The following is a 14,110-nucleotide window of genomic DNA, read 5'->3' as shown; positions in this document are numbered from 1 at the left end:
ACAGCGAGCAGAAACGTCATAAAGACTGTTTCATGACAGGAGTATGTGTAAAGAGTGGGAGTCGTGATAGCAGTATGTGTGAAGAGTGGGAGTAGCTGTCTAATGATGCCATTCGCAACTTGATTGACGTGCGAGAATGCGGTTAGAGTGGGCCAGGTATAGGTAGCGAGGGGAAATGATATTTATGAATAACAACAACAACATGATAGAGATATCTTGAGTTTCCTCACTTCGCGCTACAGTATCCGCATCAATTCTCAACCACAGAGCAACAATGGCCGACGAACAATCAGGCAGCGAGAGTCGAAACGACAGGCCCAAGAAACAAATCCTACTTAATGCATTTGACATGTCAACAGTAGGGCATCTGAGTCCCGGACAGTGGAAAGTAGGTTTCATTCCATAGTACAAGTAGAAACTTGCGTATCAAAAGTGCTAATGCTCAACATAGAATCCTAAAGACCGCTCGGCCGAGAAACGAAGTCTAAAATACTGGACTGATCTAGCACAGATCCTCGAACGGGGAAATATCAACGCCTTGTTCCTAGCTGATACATACGGCGGATATGATACATACGAGGGGAGTCTGGATAACTGTATCCGTCGAGCGGCACAATGGCCAGTGACAGACCCAACAATTGTGCGTCTACAAAGCTTTCATTACTAGAAGAAAGCGTGCACTATCCCTACCTTATAATTAGCTAACGTTCTTTAGCCAATCAGCGCCATGGCAGCAGTAACAAAGAACCTAGCCTTCGGCATCACAGCCAGCACGAGTTTCGAGCCGCCCTTCCTCCTCGCAAAGCGCTTTTCCACTCTCGATCACCTCACAGATGGCCGTATCGGCTGGAACATCGTAACGTCGTGGAAAAAGAGCGCCTTCAAAGCCATCGGCATCGATACACCCATCGAACACGACCAGCGGTACGCCAGCGCAGATGAGTATCTGCGCATCCTCTATAAATTATGGGAAGGCTCTTGGAGCCCCGATGCTATTATCAAGGATGTGGAGAACGATGCGTATGTTGACCCTGACAAGGTACGGCAGATAAACCATCATGGGAAGTATTTCAACCTCGAGTCGAGACATATTGTCGATCCCTCGCCTCAGAGAACCCCTTTCTTATTCCAGGCCGGCACGTCTCCGTAAGTCAAGTCCAACTTTTCCCGCATGCCTTCAGTAAATTGATGAGATTATCCACTTAGCGCTGGCTCGGCATTTGCCTCCAAGCACGCTGAAGCCATATTCGTCACCGGCCACGCCCCCTCAATCCTCGCACCCAAAATCGCTCACATTCGTGCTCTCGCCAAAGCAGAAGGTCGCGACCCCGCCTCTATCAAATTCTTCTGCACCTTCACGCCTATCATCGGGCGCACCGACGCGGAAGCGCAAGAAAAGCTCGCGGAAGTCAAGAAATACGCGTCCACAATTGGAGGTCTAGTCCTGGTCAGTGGCTGGACGGGAATCGATCTCTCGAAGCTGCCGCTGGGGAAAGAAATCACAAAGGAGGATTCTCTGGAGGCGCACAAGGTTACTTCGAGTCTGAGCGTATTTACAACAACAAGTGAGAAAGTGCCGAAATGGACTCCGGAAGTCGTCGCCGAGGTGGCGTCCATTGGCGGTCTCGGACCTGTGTCCGTGGGCTCTCCATCTACGGTCGCGGACGAACTAGAGAGATTTGTAAATGAGGCTGATGTGGATGGCTTTAACTTGGGCTATGTGACAACACCTGGATCATTTGAGGATGTGGTGGATTTGCTGGTTCCGGAACTGAGGAGACGCGGGATATATCCTCAGGCTGAGGCGCAGGAAGACGGACTTACTGCTAGGGAGAAGGTTTATGGAAAGGGGCAATCAAAGCTGCGCGATGATCACGTGGGAAGCTCGTATAAGTATGAAGTATATAAGGAAGACGCACCGTATGTCAGAGAAGACAAAGTTAAGGGGGAGTCAGATGTTGGAGGGCAGGTATGAAGGGATGGAAATCTAGGGAAGAACGCTTCACACAACGACTTTATAAAAGCCTCACAGATCAACGAGGTCCAATCGGGAGCTTGCAACGAAGAAATCCTCACTAGTATTACGCTGCTCTTCTTTATTTACTCCGTACGTACGGAGTACTAAATATGTCGCTCTTGTTCGTCCAATAATCATTAAGCTACGGTATGCTTGTATTTCAGACGTTGCCGTATTTGGAAGGTACCATGTAAGATCTTACGATGCTACGCTATCGCGCGGCATACGGAGTAAAAATTAGATGCGAGACCATGACTCACTATCCTAATTTCAATTGCAACAACAAAGCCTCTATACAACTCTCTACCTCTATATAGTGAGATTCAGGTATCCCTCATCTCATTTCAGTTTTCTTCACGAGACTGCTTCGCAAGTTGTGTACGTCTCAGTATCTTTCACGAACCCCACTATTGCTTTGCGACAGCACTCTAGATTACTGTAATCTTCTTTAACATGTCGAGAACATCTACCAGCCTCGAAACACGGGTGGATAACTATCCACCCATTGAATTGGAATTAATTGAGTATCCTCTCCCTACCCGTCACTCAAAGGCTGTTCTAAACAAGGTCGAAGTTCAACAACACAGAGAAGAAAATGTTTGCCCTGAACGCCCAACGAATACATGCGCTCTGTCTATCTCAAAATGGAGAGCCAGCGTTATTATCGGCACCGTCGCCTGTATCAATCTCACCAACTCGATGCTCGGAGGCATTCTAGTCATCAGTCTTCCCAGGATGGCACGTGACCTACGTCTTTCTCAAGACCTACTCCTCTGGCCCGCGGGTGTGAACTCTCTAGCATGCGGATGTATGCTTCTGCTCTCGGGTTCAATTGCAGATGTCGTCGGGGCTCGCAAGGTCTATCTCGTCGGCGCCTTTCTGTTGACCATGACCACCATTGCCTGTGGAGTGTGCAGGACAGGCCTTGAGCTCATTCTGTTTCGGGCTGCCCAAGGTGTTGCGGTTTCTCTATGTCTCCCGTCGTCTGTGATTTTAATCACTAGTAACATCCCCACCGGAACTTATCGAAACACGGCGTTTGCATGTCTCGGCGCTGGACAGCCATTTGGATATTCGATTGGATTGGTTTTGGGTGGTATCTTCGTCGAAGAAATTAGCTGGCGATATGGGTACTATATTGGAGCCGTACTCACTTTCATCGCCTTTATCATTTCTATATTTGGGATTCCAGCCGACGATACAACCATCGAGGGACAATCATTTGGTGTCGTGCTTCAGAGAATAAAGACAGAAATCGATTTGATTGGTTGTTTTTTGCTCAGCACTTCCTTGGGGTTGTTCTCCTACGTCCTCTCTGTTCTCGCTGGTGGTACATCACACTTTCTCGCTCCAACCTCGATCACTTTATTCTCTATCGCGGTTGTGCTCATCCCCATCTTCATCTGGTATACCCGCCGTCAAGAACGACTCGGTCGCAAAGTCATCATCCCACCATCACTCTGGTCCAACCGGGTTTTCGCGTCACTATGTGCCACTATATTCATTATTTGGGGAGTGTTCAGCGCCAATCAGTACTTTTTGACCCTCTTCTACCAGTCTGTACAGCAACTTTCCGGAATCCAGACCTCAATCAGATTTCTGCCTATGGTCGTGACTGGTGCGCTGGCCAATTTCATCACTGGCTGGTTGGTGAAAAGAGTTCGGGCAGATATCCTGGTCCTGGGTTCGGCAGCTATCACGGCCGTAGCTCCGCTGCTTATGGCAATTGTCAACCCAACAGCATCATATTGGACGTATGCCTTCTTCGCCACAGCATGCCTGCCAATCTGTGCCGACGTGCTTTTTACGGTAGCGAATCTCGTGATTACTTCTGTCTTTCCTCCACAGACTCACGGTTTGGCTGGTGGGGTATTCAATACTATTTCCAATATCGGGGGCGGTGTAGGACTTGCCATAACCGCTGTCGTTGCTTCGAGTGTGACGATGGCCGAGAATGGGAAAGGCGAGAGCGCTACCAAAGTTTTAATGGATGGCTACCGAGCCACTTTCTGGCTGTGCTTCGCTGCAAACATCCTCGTGCTAGGTATCGTAGGGTTTGGATTGAGGAAGATTGGGAAAGTGGGCATCAAGACCGACTAAAATGGGCCATCTTGGACATCTGAACCAAGTTATCCTTTGGATTCGTGTGTGGCGAACAACACATTTTTTCACATAGTTCCGTATCTATCATCACTTAGCAGAATGTTAATCATAAAAATTAAATCTTCCAACAACAGCCTCCTAAAACTTCTGCGTAGCGTTATATTTCCTACTTATCCTCCTCAAAATCTTCACATTCTCTTCCTCGTACCCTCGAATCGGCTTCTGCCACTTCTCCTCGTAATTTACATACATATACCGACCCCAGAAGCTTATATCCTTTGAGGTCCTTTGTTGCACTGATTACAGACAGGTATAGATCATAAATGTACATAGTCTTCGGCCAATTCTCCCCTATTACTCATTGGTAAACCCTAGACAAAGTTGCTGCGATATGGAAACAGGTGCCCCGCATTAGAGGTGACCTAACCTCGCAGTGGCTTATTGACAGTGGGCTGTGGGTGATTGCCAAGAATACACAAACTCTTATCCCCGTTCTTGTTCATATATGGCCTAGATAGATTGTACGGTAGAAATGGTGACAAGGAGGAGCTGCGTTGGCTTTCATCCCACAACTGCTGGCAAGGGCTGTCATGTATAGAGTCAATCCACCAGTGTCTCACTAGGACTTGTTTTGCAGCGTCCCAGGTCTTGATACCAGCGCGGACAGTGGCATCGAGAAGGTTTGCTGCAAACCATGTTCTGTAAGAGCCATCAAAAGCACTTCCGCCGATGAACAGTAGCCATAATAATAAGCCGGTCGCCGTGGGAATGGTCGTAAGTTCGAGGACTTGTTTTTGCAAATTCGACAGCATAACTGTATAGTTCACAGCACGGACTGAAGCAGTTCGAAATAGAGTTTCAATGTATAGGATTGCGCCTAAGCGTAACGATTGTTGGACAACAGAAGAATGCCCGGCTGACTGTTGATCCTTCCAGGAGAGAAGTCTATAACGGACATTGATAACCATGGGTTCTAATTCCCTCACCGCGGATGGGGAAATCCTCAAGGAATTGCTAAGTGTTTCGATTTCATAGAGAATGTTGACGAGGTCCTCCTCCAATGAGTTGTTCTGAGCAAGGCTTTGGAACGCGGGAGGAAGAGAAGGGGGGGCCGTCGATGGCCCAATAGTGGCACAACAGCCCACGAATGGGAAACGGGGGGTGGAGCCCGTTTCAATGCATCCCGTGATTTCATCGCTGATTTTGGGATCAGCAATAGAAAGGAGATATTGAAGTTGGTGTACTACTCACTGATATATCTTTTGCCGCAGAAAACTGGGCACCATCACCACACCTCCTCTGACCTCGACAATTCTCTTCAAGCCATTCATATGGATATCCCAATTAGTATAATTCTCTTGAGCATTCTACAAGACCCATATTAGCTTCACTAATTGCACAGGTGTAGAGTCATACCTCGGCCTTCGCTATAAAAAGTATTGTTGTAATTGTAGCGTCCGAAACACTCTCCATCGTGTTGGTTTGTTGAAATTTGGCATTTATGATACTTGTAGCCTCTAGCATATGCTTACGCCGTGGAATCGAGTTCTGTTCACCAGAGAGGAGGCCACCATATATGGCCGACAAACACAAAATGGCATGAAAGAGAGCTGGATCGGTCATAACCATTGGAAACCAAGCCGAATATTTAGGGTCAGACAGCTGAGGGTCCATGGACTGCACTAATGAAGATGCGTCTGCGGATTCATTCGTTACAGAACCAAGGTTGTATGTACATAGGAGAATTACGTACATTGGTGTAGGAGTCTGTGCATATAAGGCTGCATCTGAATAGGGAAGTCGACAAAGGCGGGTCCAAGTGCTGAGGCTTGTGATGGAATTACTAGTGGTGGAGAAAACTCGTACGGGATGTCGTTTCCAGTAAGTGTCGGGGATCGGGTTGAGGAAGCGCTGTTGGACTTCTGTCGTCCCTGCCTGTTGCGACCCCGCATGACATGGGTCCTAATGAGTTTCCGAGCGTCTTCATCCTCTTCACTAGGTTTAGTGACATTGATGAACGCGAATGATTGAGATACTGCTGATTTTGTTTTGGTTTTTGCCGAATGTGACCTTCGGGAAGTTCTAGGCTTGCTATCGAATATCATAATCATGGGCTGGTCGTTCACGTCTCGCATTCTGCCTTGCTTATCTCGAACAATATCAAGCGGAGCATTCATTTTGCCGACTCGCCAATCTAATGGATTTTACCTTGATGAAAACTTTTGTTAAGCAGTATATCTCTTCTCTCGTGACGAAACTTCGAGGTAGCCCCTTGACTAGTCGCTATGCCCAATCTGGCTAATGTTTATAGAATCCACTTGCCTAAAGCGGCAAAACTAGGAGTAGGTTACACCGACCCCGACGTGCTTCTTTGAAACAAGTGAAAAATTGTTATGAACTTCTGGATGAATGTCTTTTAATAGTTAGAGTTGTAGAGACTGTTATCTGAAAATAGTTAGACTATTAGTGCAAGGTTCATTCAATGGATAAACGTCTTCGGATTTAATAAAGACTCGGCGAGCAATGGGGTATAAAAAGAAAGGCGAAAGACATCTGATTCTGTTTTTACTCAAATTCGTCGCGCATTACGAAATACTAAGTCAATAATGGCTCCATTCAACCCAACGACGGATATTCAAGACCTTTCAGGCAAAGTAATCTTTATTACTGGAGGTAGACTCTCCTATCACTTTGTCAAGCACACTCCGCACCTGTAACTTGAGATGATACTAAACAATGATGTACAGGAAATGCTGGTCTTGGAAAAGAAGCAGCTCTCCAGCTCGCGAAACACAAACCTGCACATATCTTCATCGGATCTCGAAGCAAGGAGCGGGGACTTGCAGCTATCGCCGATATTGTCGCTCTTGTACCTAATGCTACCCTCACTGTGGTACAAATGGATCTAGCATCTCTCAGCTCGGTCCACTCAGCAGCGAAACAATTCCTGGCGAGCAGCTCTCGACTGGACATTCTTATGAATAACGCTGGAATCATGGCTGTACCTCCAGCATTAACTGCCGATGGCTACGAGATCCAATTTGGCACAAATCACCTCGGTCACGCGTTGCTCACAAAGCTCCTCTTACCCACAATGCTCAAGACCGCTCAAAAACCAGGATCTGACGTCCGTATTGTTACATTGGCGTCCAGAGGACATCAAAGGGCACCAGATGTAGGAATCCATTTTGAAAGGCTGCACTCAACCATGGAAGCAAGCTGGTCTTTTCTGCGCTACGGCCAGTCGAAGGTTGCGAATATTCTACATTCAAAGGAGCTGGCACGGAGATACCCAGAAATCACCGCTGTTTCACTGAATCCCGGGATAGTCAGGACCGGCTTGCAAGACACCTTGTCTAAAAATTCTTTCGTGGCCAAGATCATATCCCCAATCGTCAATATAATTGCTTCGGTTGGGGTTGAGGAGGGTGCATTAAACCAGTTGTGGGCTGCGACTAGTCCTGATGTAAAGACCGGAGAGTACTATGAGCCTGTTGGGAAGAAGGCTCCGGGTTCGAAACCGGCAAGAGACATGCAGTTGGCTGGGAAGTTATGGCAGTGGACTGAGGATGAGCTCGCTGACCCTAAATTTATGCTTTGAGTTAAAGTTGGTAGAGGAATGGTGAAGGGGTTTAAGATTGCAAATCGAATATATACCAATTTTGTCTCGTATTCTTTGAAACTTAGAGAAGCGTATTAATTTAGATAAAAGAGCAGAGTTCAAAACAACACTCACCTGGTTTTGAAGGCCAGCTTTGGTCCTTGTATAGTCTTATAATATTGTTTAGTCAGAAGACTAATATCATATAAATTGTCCGCTACCAAGGAGCAAACCCTCTTTTGTACTTCATGACTTGAATACTTTAGTATCTTCTCTTTTGATCTTCACTTAGCATCTTCTGTCTTTTCTACTCCCTGTTGTATTCTTGTACGCATTTTACTGGATACGATACTTTCTTTTCAGGTCGTTACGTATACTTGTTTCTGTGTTTTGCACAGTACCTAGTCCTCATTACACCTACTACAGTCTGCATTAGAGTTTTGCAGAACTCCGGAAAGGGTTCCACAGCTCCCTGGCGAACAACGAAGTTATATTCATGATCTTGGAGGGCGGCATGCTATTCATTGCTACGACTTGCCAGACGATCTTCCGTCCCTATTTTGCGCTTGAAGGGAGATGAAATGATGCTCATTTCGGTATGGGGAAGCAAAAGCCTGACAGCAGTCGGACTTCGGATGGCTTTGAGTTGATGGACAAGTCAACCCCCTCATCTGCCGGCGTCCTGTCGAGGGCGTACTAAGGGGTTTTATCTAGCAGTATCCCGTTGTATTACTTAGGATAGCAAAAGAGTTTCGATTGAACGGAAATGATGGTGTATATAGAGAAAGATAAATGATGTGCGCGGATCGATTGGCATTATGTGGCGTAGGTTTTGGTTTGGCAGGAAAGCGAGGCATTATACGGAATAGAACGTAGGGCAGTGTATACAACTTGATAAGAAAAGAACACTGTTATAGTTCAGAAAAGCTGTGTTGCACATTTATATCGTGCTGCTTTGATAGCCAATGACTCAGTATAGCCTGATCGCCTAGTGGCAGCCTCATATGCAAGCTTATGCAAACGAGGGGTTCAGCACCGGAGTCAGCCTCTTAGGCATCAATCTCATTCCCAACTGCAAAAAACCAAACTCTCTATTTTCCCTTCATAGTGACGACGAATTTAACACCATGAGCTTTGGATTCAGCGTTGGCGATTTCATCGCTGCGATCGAGCTCGCCAACAAAATTCGGAAGGAGTTCGTCAATGCGCCGAGCTAGTTTAAAAGTCTTGGAAATGAGTGCGTTTCATGAACAGAATTTTGAATTCTGCTAATTCAACAGACTCCGAAGCCTCTCGATTGTTCTTGGAGATGCCGATATTGTCCTTGCACAAGAGGTGCTTGACGAAAAGCAAAAAAGGGATTTGGACAACATCGACAAAAGCTGTCGGGATGTCCTGGAAGATATGCAGCGAATACTAGACAAGAATAGCGAAGTGCCTTCCACGGATAAGGGTGTTGGCAGGAGAATTACGAGGGTATGGAAGCGCTTTAAATGGGATCCCGAGGAGATTACTGAGCTGCGGAATCGGATTACTTCGAACATCACCCTCCTGAATGCGTTCAATGGACGATTGACTAGTGATAACGTGATCAGGTTGGTATACATCACCAAGGTGATCAGGAACGTCAAGCTGTCCTTGACTGGGTCAGCCCAATTGATTTTGCATCACTGCAGAGTGATATGATCAGCCGGCGACAAAACGGAACAGGACTGTGGCTACTTAAGTCGAAGGAATACATGGCTTGGTCGAGCATGAAAGCGCAAACACTATTCTGTCCGGGAATCCCTGGGGCGGGAAAGACAATCCTCAGTTCGATCGTGGTTGAAGATTTGAACGCAAGGTTTCGGGATGATGAAAGCGTCGGCATCGCGTACGTGTACTTTAACTTTCGACGGCAAGAAGAACAGAAACTGGAGATTCTACTTGCAGGTATCTTGAAGCAGCTAATCCAAAGCCGACATTCTCTACCGGGGAGTATCAAGGCTCTCTATCGTCACCATACGCACAATCAAACGCGATTTCCCAGAGACGAAACACGCAAGGAGCTCCAGTCTGTCATTGCGCTCTATTCCAAGGTCTACATCGTTGCTGACGCTCTCGATGAATGCCAAGATGAACACCGGGCGAAAATCTTGTCTGAAATCTTTGACCTCAAGGTAGATACGGGGTTTAATTTGTTTGCAACCTCGAGATTCATTCCTGATATTATTAGTCGGTTTGAAAACAGCCATCGGTTAGAGATTCGTGCGAGGGACGAGGATGTACGTATATACCTTAACGGCTGCATGTCGCGATTACCAGCATGTGTTCAACGGAGCCCTGAAATCCAAGAAACCATCGTGACCAAAATTGTCACAGCTGTACAGGGGATGCATGTGATCCCAATACACTAGATATAAGTACGCGCTGACATCTGATAGGTTCTTACTCGCGCAGCTATATGTTGAGTCTCTGGTCGGAAAGAGATCCCTTAAAGCAATCAATACTGCCTTGAAGAGGCTCGAGCCGCCGGAACATACGACAGAAAAACATGTCACGGTATCGGAAGCATATGATAAAGCCTATGACGACGCCATGGAGAGAATCAATCATCAGGTGAAAGACAGTTCAGAACTTGCCGAGCAAGTCATATCTTGGATAACTCTCGCGCGTCGACCGTTAGCCACATTGGAGCTCTTGCACGCTTTAGCTATTGAAATTGGAGATTCGGAACTCGATGAAACGAACATCCCAGAGCTTGAAGACATAACGTCTGTATGCGCAGGATTGGTGATAGTTGACGAAGAAAGCAATATCATTCGACTGGTTCACTATACAACACAGGAATATTTCGAAAGGACACACCAAAGGTGGTTCCCGGAAGCACAGGCAGGAATCGCAGATTTATGCCTCACCTATCTTGCCTTTGATTCATTTAATGCCGGGCCTACCGATACCCTTGGAGAATTCCAGGCAAGATTGAGAGATTATACACTGTATAAATACGCAGCGTTGAATTGGGGACATCATGCACGTCTAGCTTCGAAAGAAGCGGATACGCTGGTATTGAGCCTCTTCGAGAGTGAAGCTAAATTGTCGTCCTGCACTCAAGTGATAATCGAGGCCCGAAATGTGGTGCCAGATGTATTTCGATCATATTCCTTGGCCAGCCAGCATGCTGCAAGGCAAATCATCGGAATGCACGTTGCAGCACATTTTGGGTTGAAAAATGTGATATTGAACTTACACGACAAGGGGCAAGATCCAGATCCTAAGTCTGACGACCTTCGAACACCTTTATCGATGGCGGCATCCAAAGGGCATGTTGAAGTAGTCGAGATACTACTTGCTATGAGCGATGTTGACCCAGACTCGACGCCTGCTTCGGGTTCAAAGCCTATTGGGCGAACGCCACTCTCTCTCGCTTCAGAGCAGGGACACGAGGAAGTAGTCAAGCTGCTACTTGCAAAATCTGGAGTCGACGTAAATTCCAAGCGCAACTGGAATAGCGACTCGACTTTGGGATGAGTCCACTATCGTGTGCTGCTTCAAATGGCCACTTATTGGTAGTTAAGCAACTGCTCACCTCAAAGTGCATAGAAGTTGACGTCAATGATGGGGATGGAATTACCCCACTTGGTTTCGCTTGTATAGGTGGGCGTGAGGCAGTAGTCGAGCTGCTGCTCGCAACAGGCAGTGTTGATCCCAACTCTGTGGACGATCGGGGGCGGACGCCATTATTTTGGGCTGCGGATAGAGGGCATGAGGGAGTAGCTAAGATATTACTGGCGACTGGCAATGTCAATCCAGACACGAGGTGTGGCGGTGATATTTTGAGCGGGTACACACCTTTGATGATAGCTGTAGAACGGGGAATAGAGGCATGCGTGAAGGTCCTGCTCGCTACTGGTAGGGTTGATGTGAACCAGGGCAGAGGGACTTCTCATCGTGGTATGACGGCTCTGATGATAGCTGCTTCAGAGGGACACGAGAGCATCGTCCAGCTCTTACTGCAGATCGGCAAAGTGGACAAGGCAATTACTGATAAATACGGGTGGACAGCCATATACTACGCGGCGATACATGGACACGAGAATGTTATCGACTTGCTACAAGACAACGTGGTGGGTATAACTTTGCAGGAATGATACATTAGAGGGGTAGCAAAGGGGGGAAACAATAGCATGGTGTTAGACTTTTGGATTGCGTAGTCAGCGGATCACAGAAGAATCTGTTTCTATAGCTAAAGGCCACGTAATCATATACATACACATTCAAATACAGACATCTCGTACCCCCAAATCCCAATACATGGTAGTGGTTTTATATATCATGTGATCTGGATGTGGATGTGGAGAGTGTCTACACGTGACTCTCGACCCAGGCACCCACGACTGCGGCCTTGAAATGCAAAGAGGCAGATCATCAGTCAACGACCAACTTCAACGCACCACAGCAGCATGAATACAGAACAACTCAAGATGGCCATGACACTCTTAGGGAGGGCGTCGTGAGTCCTACCAGGTCAGTTACCCCTTGCCAGCATGGAGTTGGCGTGAAAGATGCCAACATCAACATCTTTCCAGCATTCCACCACGCTCCGGGGGCTCTCTTAACTTTCCTATATCTTCACCCCTTTTCCCCTTCACCTGCCCACATGTGGCTGCAAAGATACAGCTTCACGAGATGTACAGTTTGAGCCCATTTTCATGTTTCTGACATGCAGAGTGGTGGTGTTTTCCCATCTCTTCCTCGTCCTCCCTTCCCCTCCTACAGTCTCGCTTGGGCTGGCTGGCTCCTCAGTCTTGGGATTCACGCTAGTACCAGCGTACAGTACCAGCGCATATCTTCGCATCAACGCGCCTCTTCTCGCCCAACCACAATCAACATCCACGACATCCACCACCCAAGTATCCATCCAGACAACTTCAATTCCACCAACATCCATTCACAAAAAATCCCACCACCACCACCAACTTCCACCACAACATCCAACAATGGCCGGCGGCAAAGGAAAATCTTCAGGCGGGAAGTCTTCGGGAGGCAAGGTTGGCGCTGATGGAGGAAAGAAACAACAATCGCACTCCAGCAAGGCTGGTCTCCAGGTTAGTATTGCGCAAATCTCTGTTTTGCCTGTAAATGCACCCTTTCCCCGGTTTTGCGAAGGTTGGAGGCCTGCATCGGTTTGGGACGTCGTCCGCCTTCTGTACACCCCGCCATGTCGCGTTATCAACAGCACCATCAACAACAACAAAATCCTTTCGAGGGTCCGATTTCGACCTCTGCATGCGATGCGCAATATCAACTACAACCCCATCATCTATCATAATGCGCGAATCCACCATCTTCCCCTTCGAAATCCGCGACGCGCCTCGAATATCAACAATCCGATTCCTCTATGAATACCTACGTCTATATTTTTCTCCCAGCCACCAACTTTTCAATCTCGATTCACTTGATCCATCGTTGACACTTTCTGGAATGTGCGACACCTGCTAATATGCGATTTCCCAGTTCCCCTGCGGTCGTGTCAAGCGTTTCCTCAAGAACAACACCCAAAACAAGATGCGTGTTGGAGCCAAGGCTGCCGTCTATGTGACTGCAGTCCTCGAATATCTGACTGCCGAAGTCCTCGAGCTTGCAGGAGTGAGTCATTCCATTTCTGCCTAATTTCACGAGATATGTGGATATTGGACATGTGCTAATCCCTTGTTTCTATTCGATAGAACGCCGCCAAGGATCTCAAGGTCAAGCGCATCACTCCCCGCCATCTCCAACTCGCCATCCGGGGTGACGAAGAACTCGATACCCTGATCCGTGCCACCATCGCCTTTGGAGGTGTTCTGCCACACATCAACCGCGCTCTGCTCCTAAAGGTCGAGCAAAAGAAGAAGAAGATCGAGGCTTGAGATTGTGGTCGCGTGAGGCAACAATAATACATTTATTCTTCTCTTTTCCTTGTGGTTCTTGAGGGTGTATGGGGGATTTGCGCTTTTTTATTTTCAGGTTGCGTATGGGCTTCTGAGTTGAGATGATCGATTCAGGATGTAATGATTTTCTCGTTATACATCTCAAGGAAAGACTGGGCTGGATGATCAAGATGGTTTATGGTGGTTGTACTATTACAAGGCAATGGAAACTCGGTCTGCTTCTGGTTCCTGGTTCGGCATGCGCGTGGGTGGTGCCATGTCTGCACTCTACTTTCCCATATGTGCTAATGGTGCCCCTTCCCTGTTACCAATTTGACCCACGTTCTCAAGTGAGAAGCAGAGCTTAGCACGATTCTAAGATGAGTTCACTGTTGGGAATTCCTTGTCACGCTATCCTTCCCAGACATACTCATAGTCAAGTACGTTGAATACGAGTAGAATTGGTAATTTTGACCTTGCTTCAGCCTTTCGAAACCG

At 47.3% G+C, this 14,110-nt stretch overlaps 3 protein-coding genes across 3 annotated transcripts; all 3 read left to right on the top strand.

Annotated features, from left to right (window-relative positions):
• Window positions 1-274: 274 nt before the first annotated feature.
• dmoA_1 (Dimethyl-sulfide monooxygenase) lies at window positions 275-4,117 on the top strand (the record flags this gene model as incomplete). The annotated part of the gene is made up of 6 exons (XM_031154040.1): window positions 275-388; window positions 452-640; window positions 716-1,146; window positions 1,207-1,969; window positions 2,033-2,107; window positions 2,450-4,117. The coding sequence occupies 6 exons, from the start codon at window positions 275-277 to the stop codon at window positions 4,115-4,117; spliced, it is 3,240 nt and encodes a 1,079-aa protein (XP_031001077.1).
• Window positions 4,118-6,726: 2,609 nt separating this feature from the next.
• Window positions 6,727-7,721, top strand: LHYA1_G009135 (putative oxidoreductase; the record flags this gene model as incomplete). The annotated part of the gene is made up of 2 exons (XM_031154039.1): window positions 6,727-6,793; window positions 6,868-7,721. 2 exons carry the CDS (start codon window positions 6,727-6,729, stop codon window positions 7,719-7,721), a joined length of 921 nt encoding a protein of 306 aa, XP_031001078.1.
• A 4,979-nt stretch (window positions 7,722-12,700) lies between these two features.
• HTZ1 (Histone H2A.Z) lies at window positions 12,701-13,612 on the top strand (the record flags this gene model as incomplete). Its single annotated transcript, XM_031154038.1, has 3 exons — window positions 12,701-12,808; window positions 13,218-13,349; window positions 13,430-13,612. 3 exons carry the CDS (start codon window positions 12,701-12,703, stop codon window positions 13,610-13,612), a joined length of 423 nt encoding a protein of 140 aa, XP_031001079.1.
• Between the last annotated feature and the right edge of the window lie 498 nt (window positions 13,613-14,110).

The sequence above is a fragment of the Lachnellula hyalina genome, assembly GCF_007821495.1.
Source record: "Lachnellula hyalina strain CBS 185.66 chromosome Unknown contig00294, whole genome shotgun sequence".
Classification (NCBI taxonomy): Eukaryota; Fungi; Ascomycota; class Leotiomycetes; order Helotiales; family Lachnaceae; genus Lachnellula; species Lachnellula hyalina.
The sequence above is the reverse complement of the archived record's forward strand: the minus strand, read 5'-3'. Positions and strand labels throughout refer to the sequence as shown.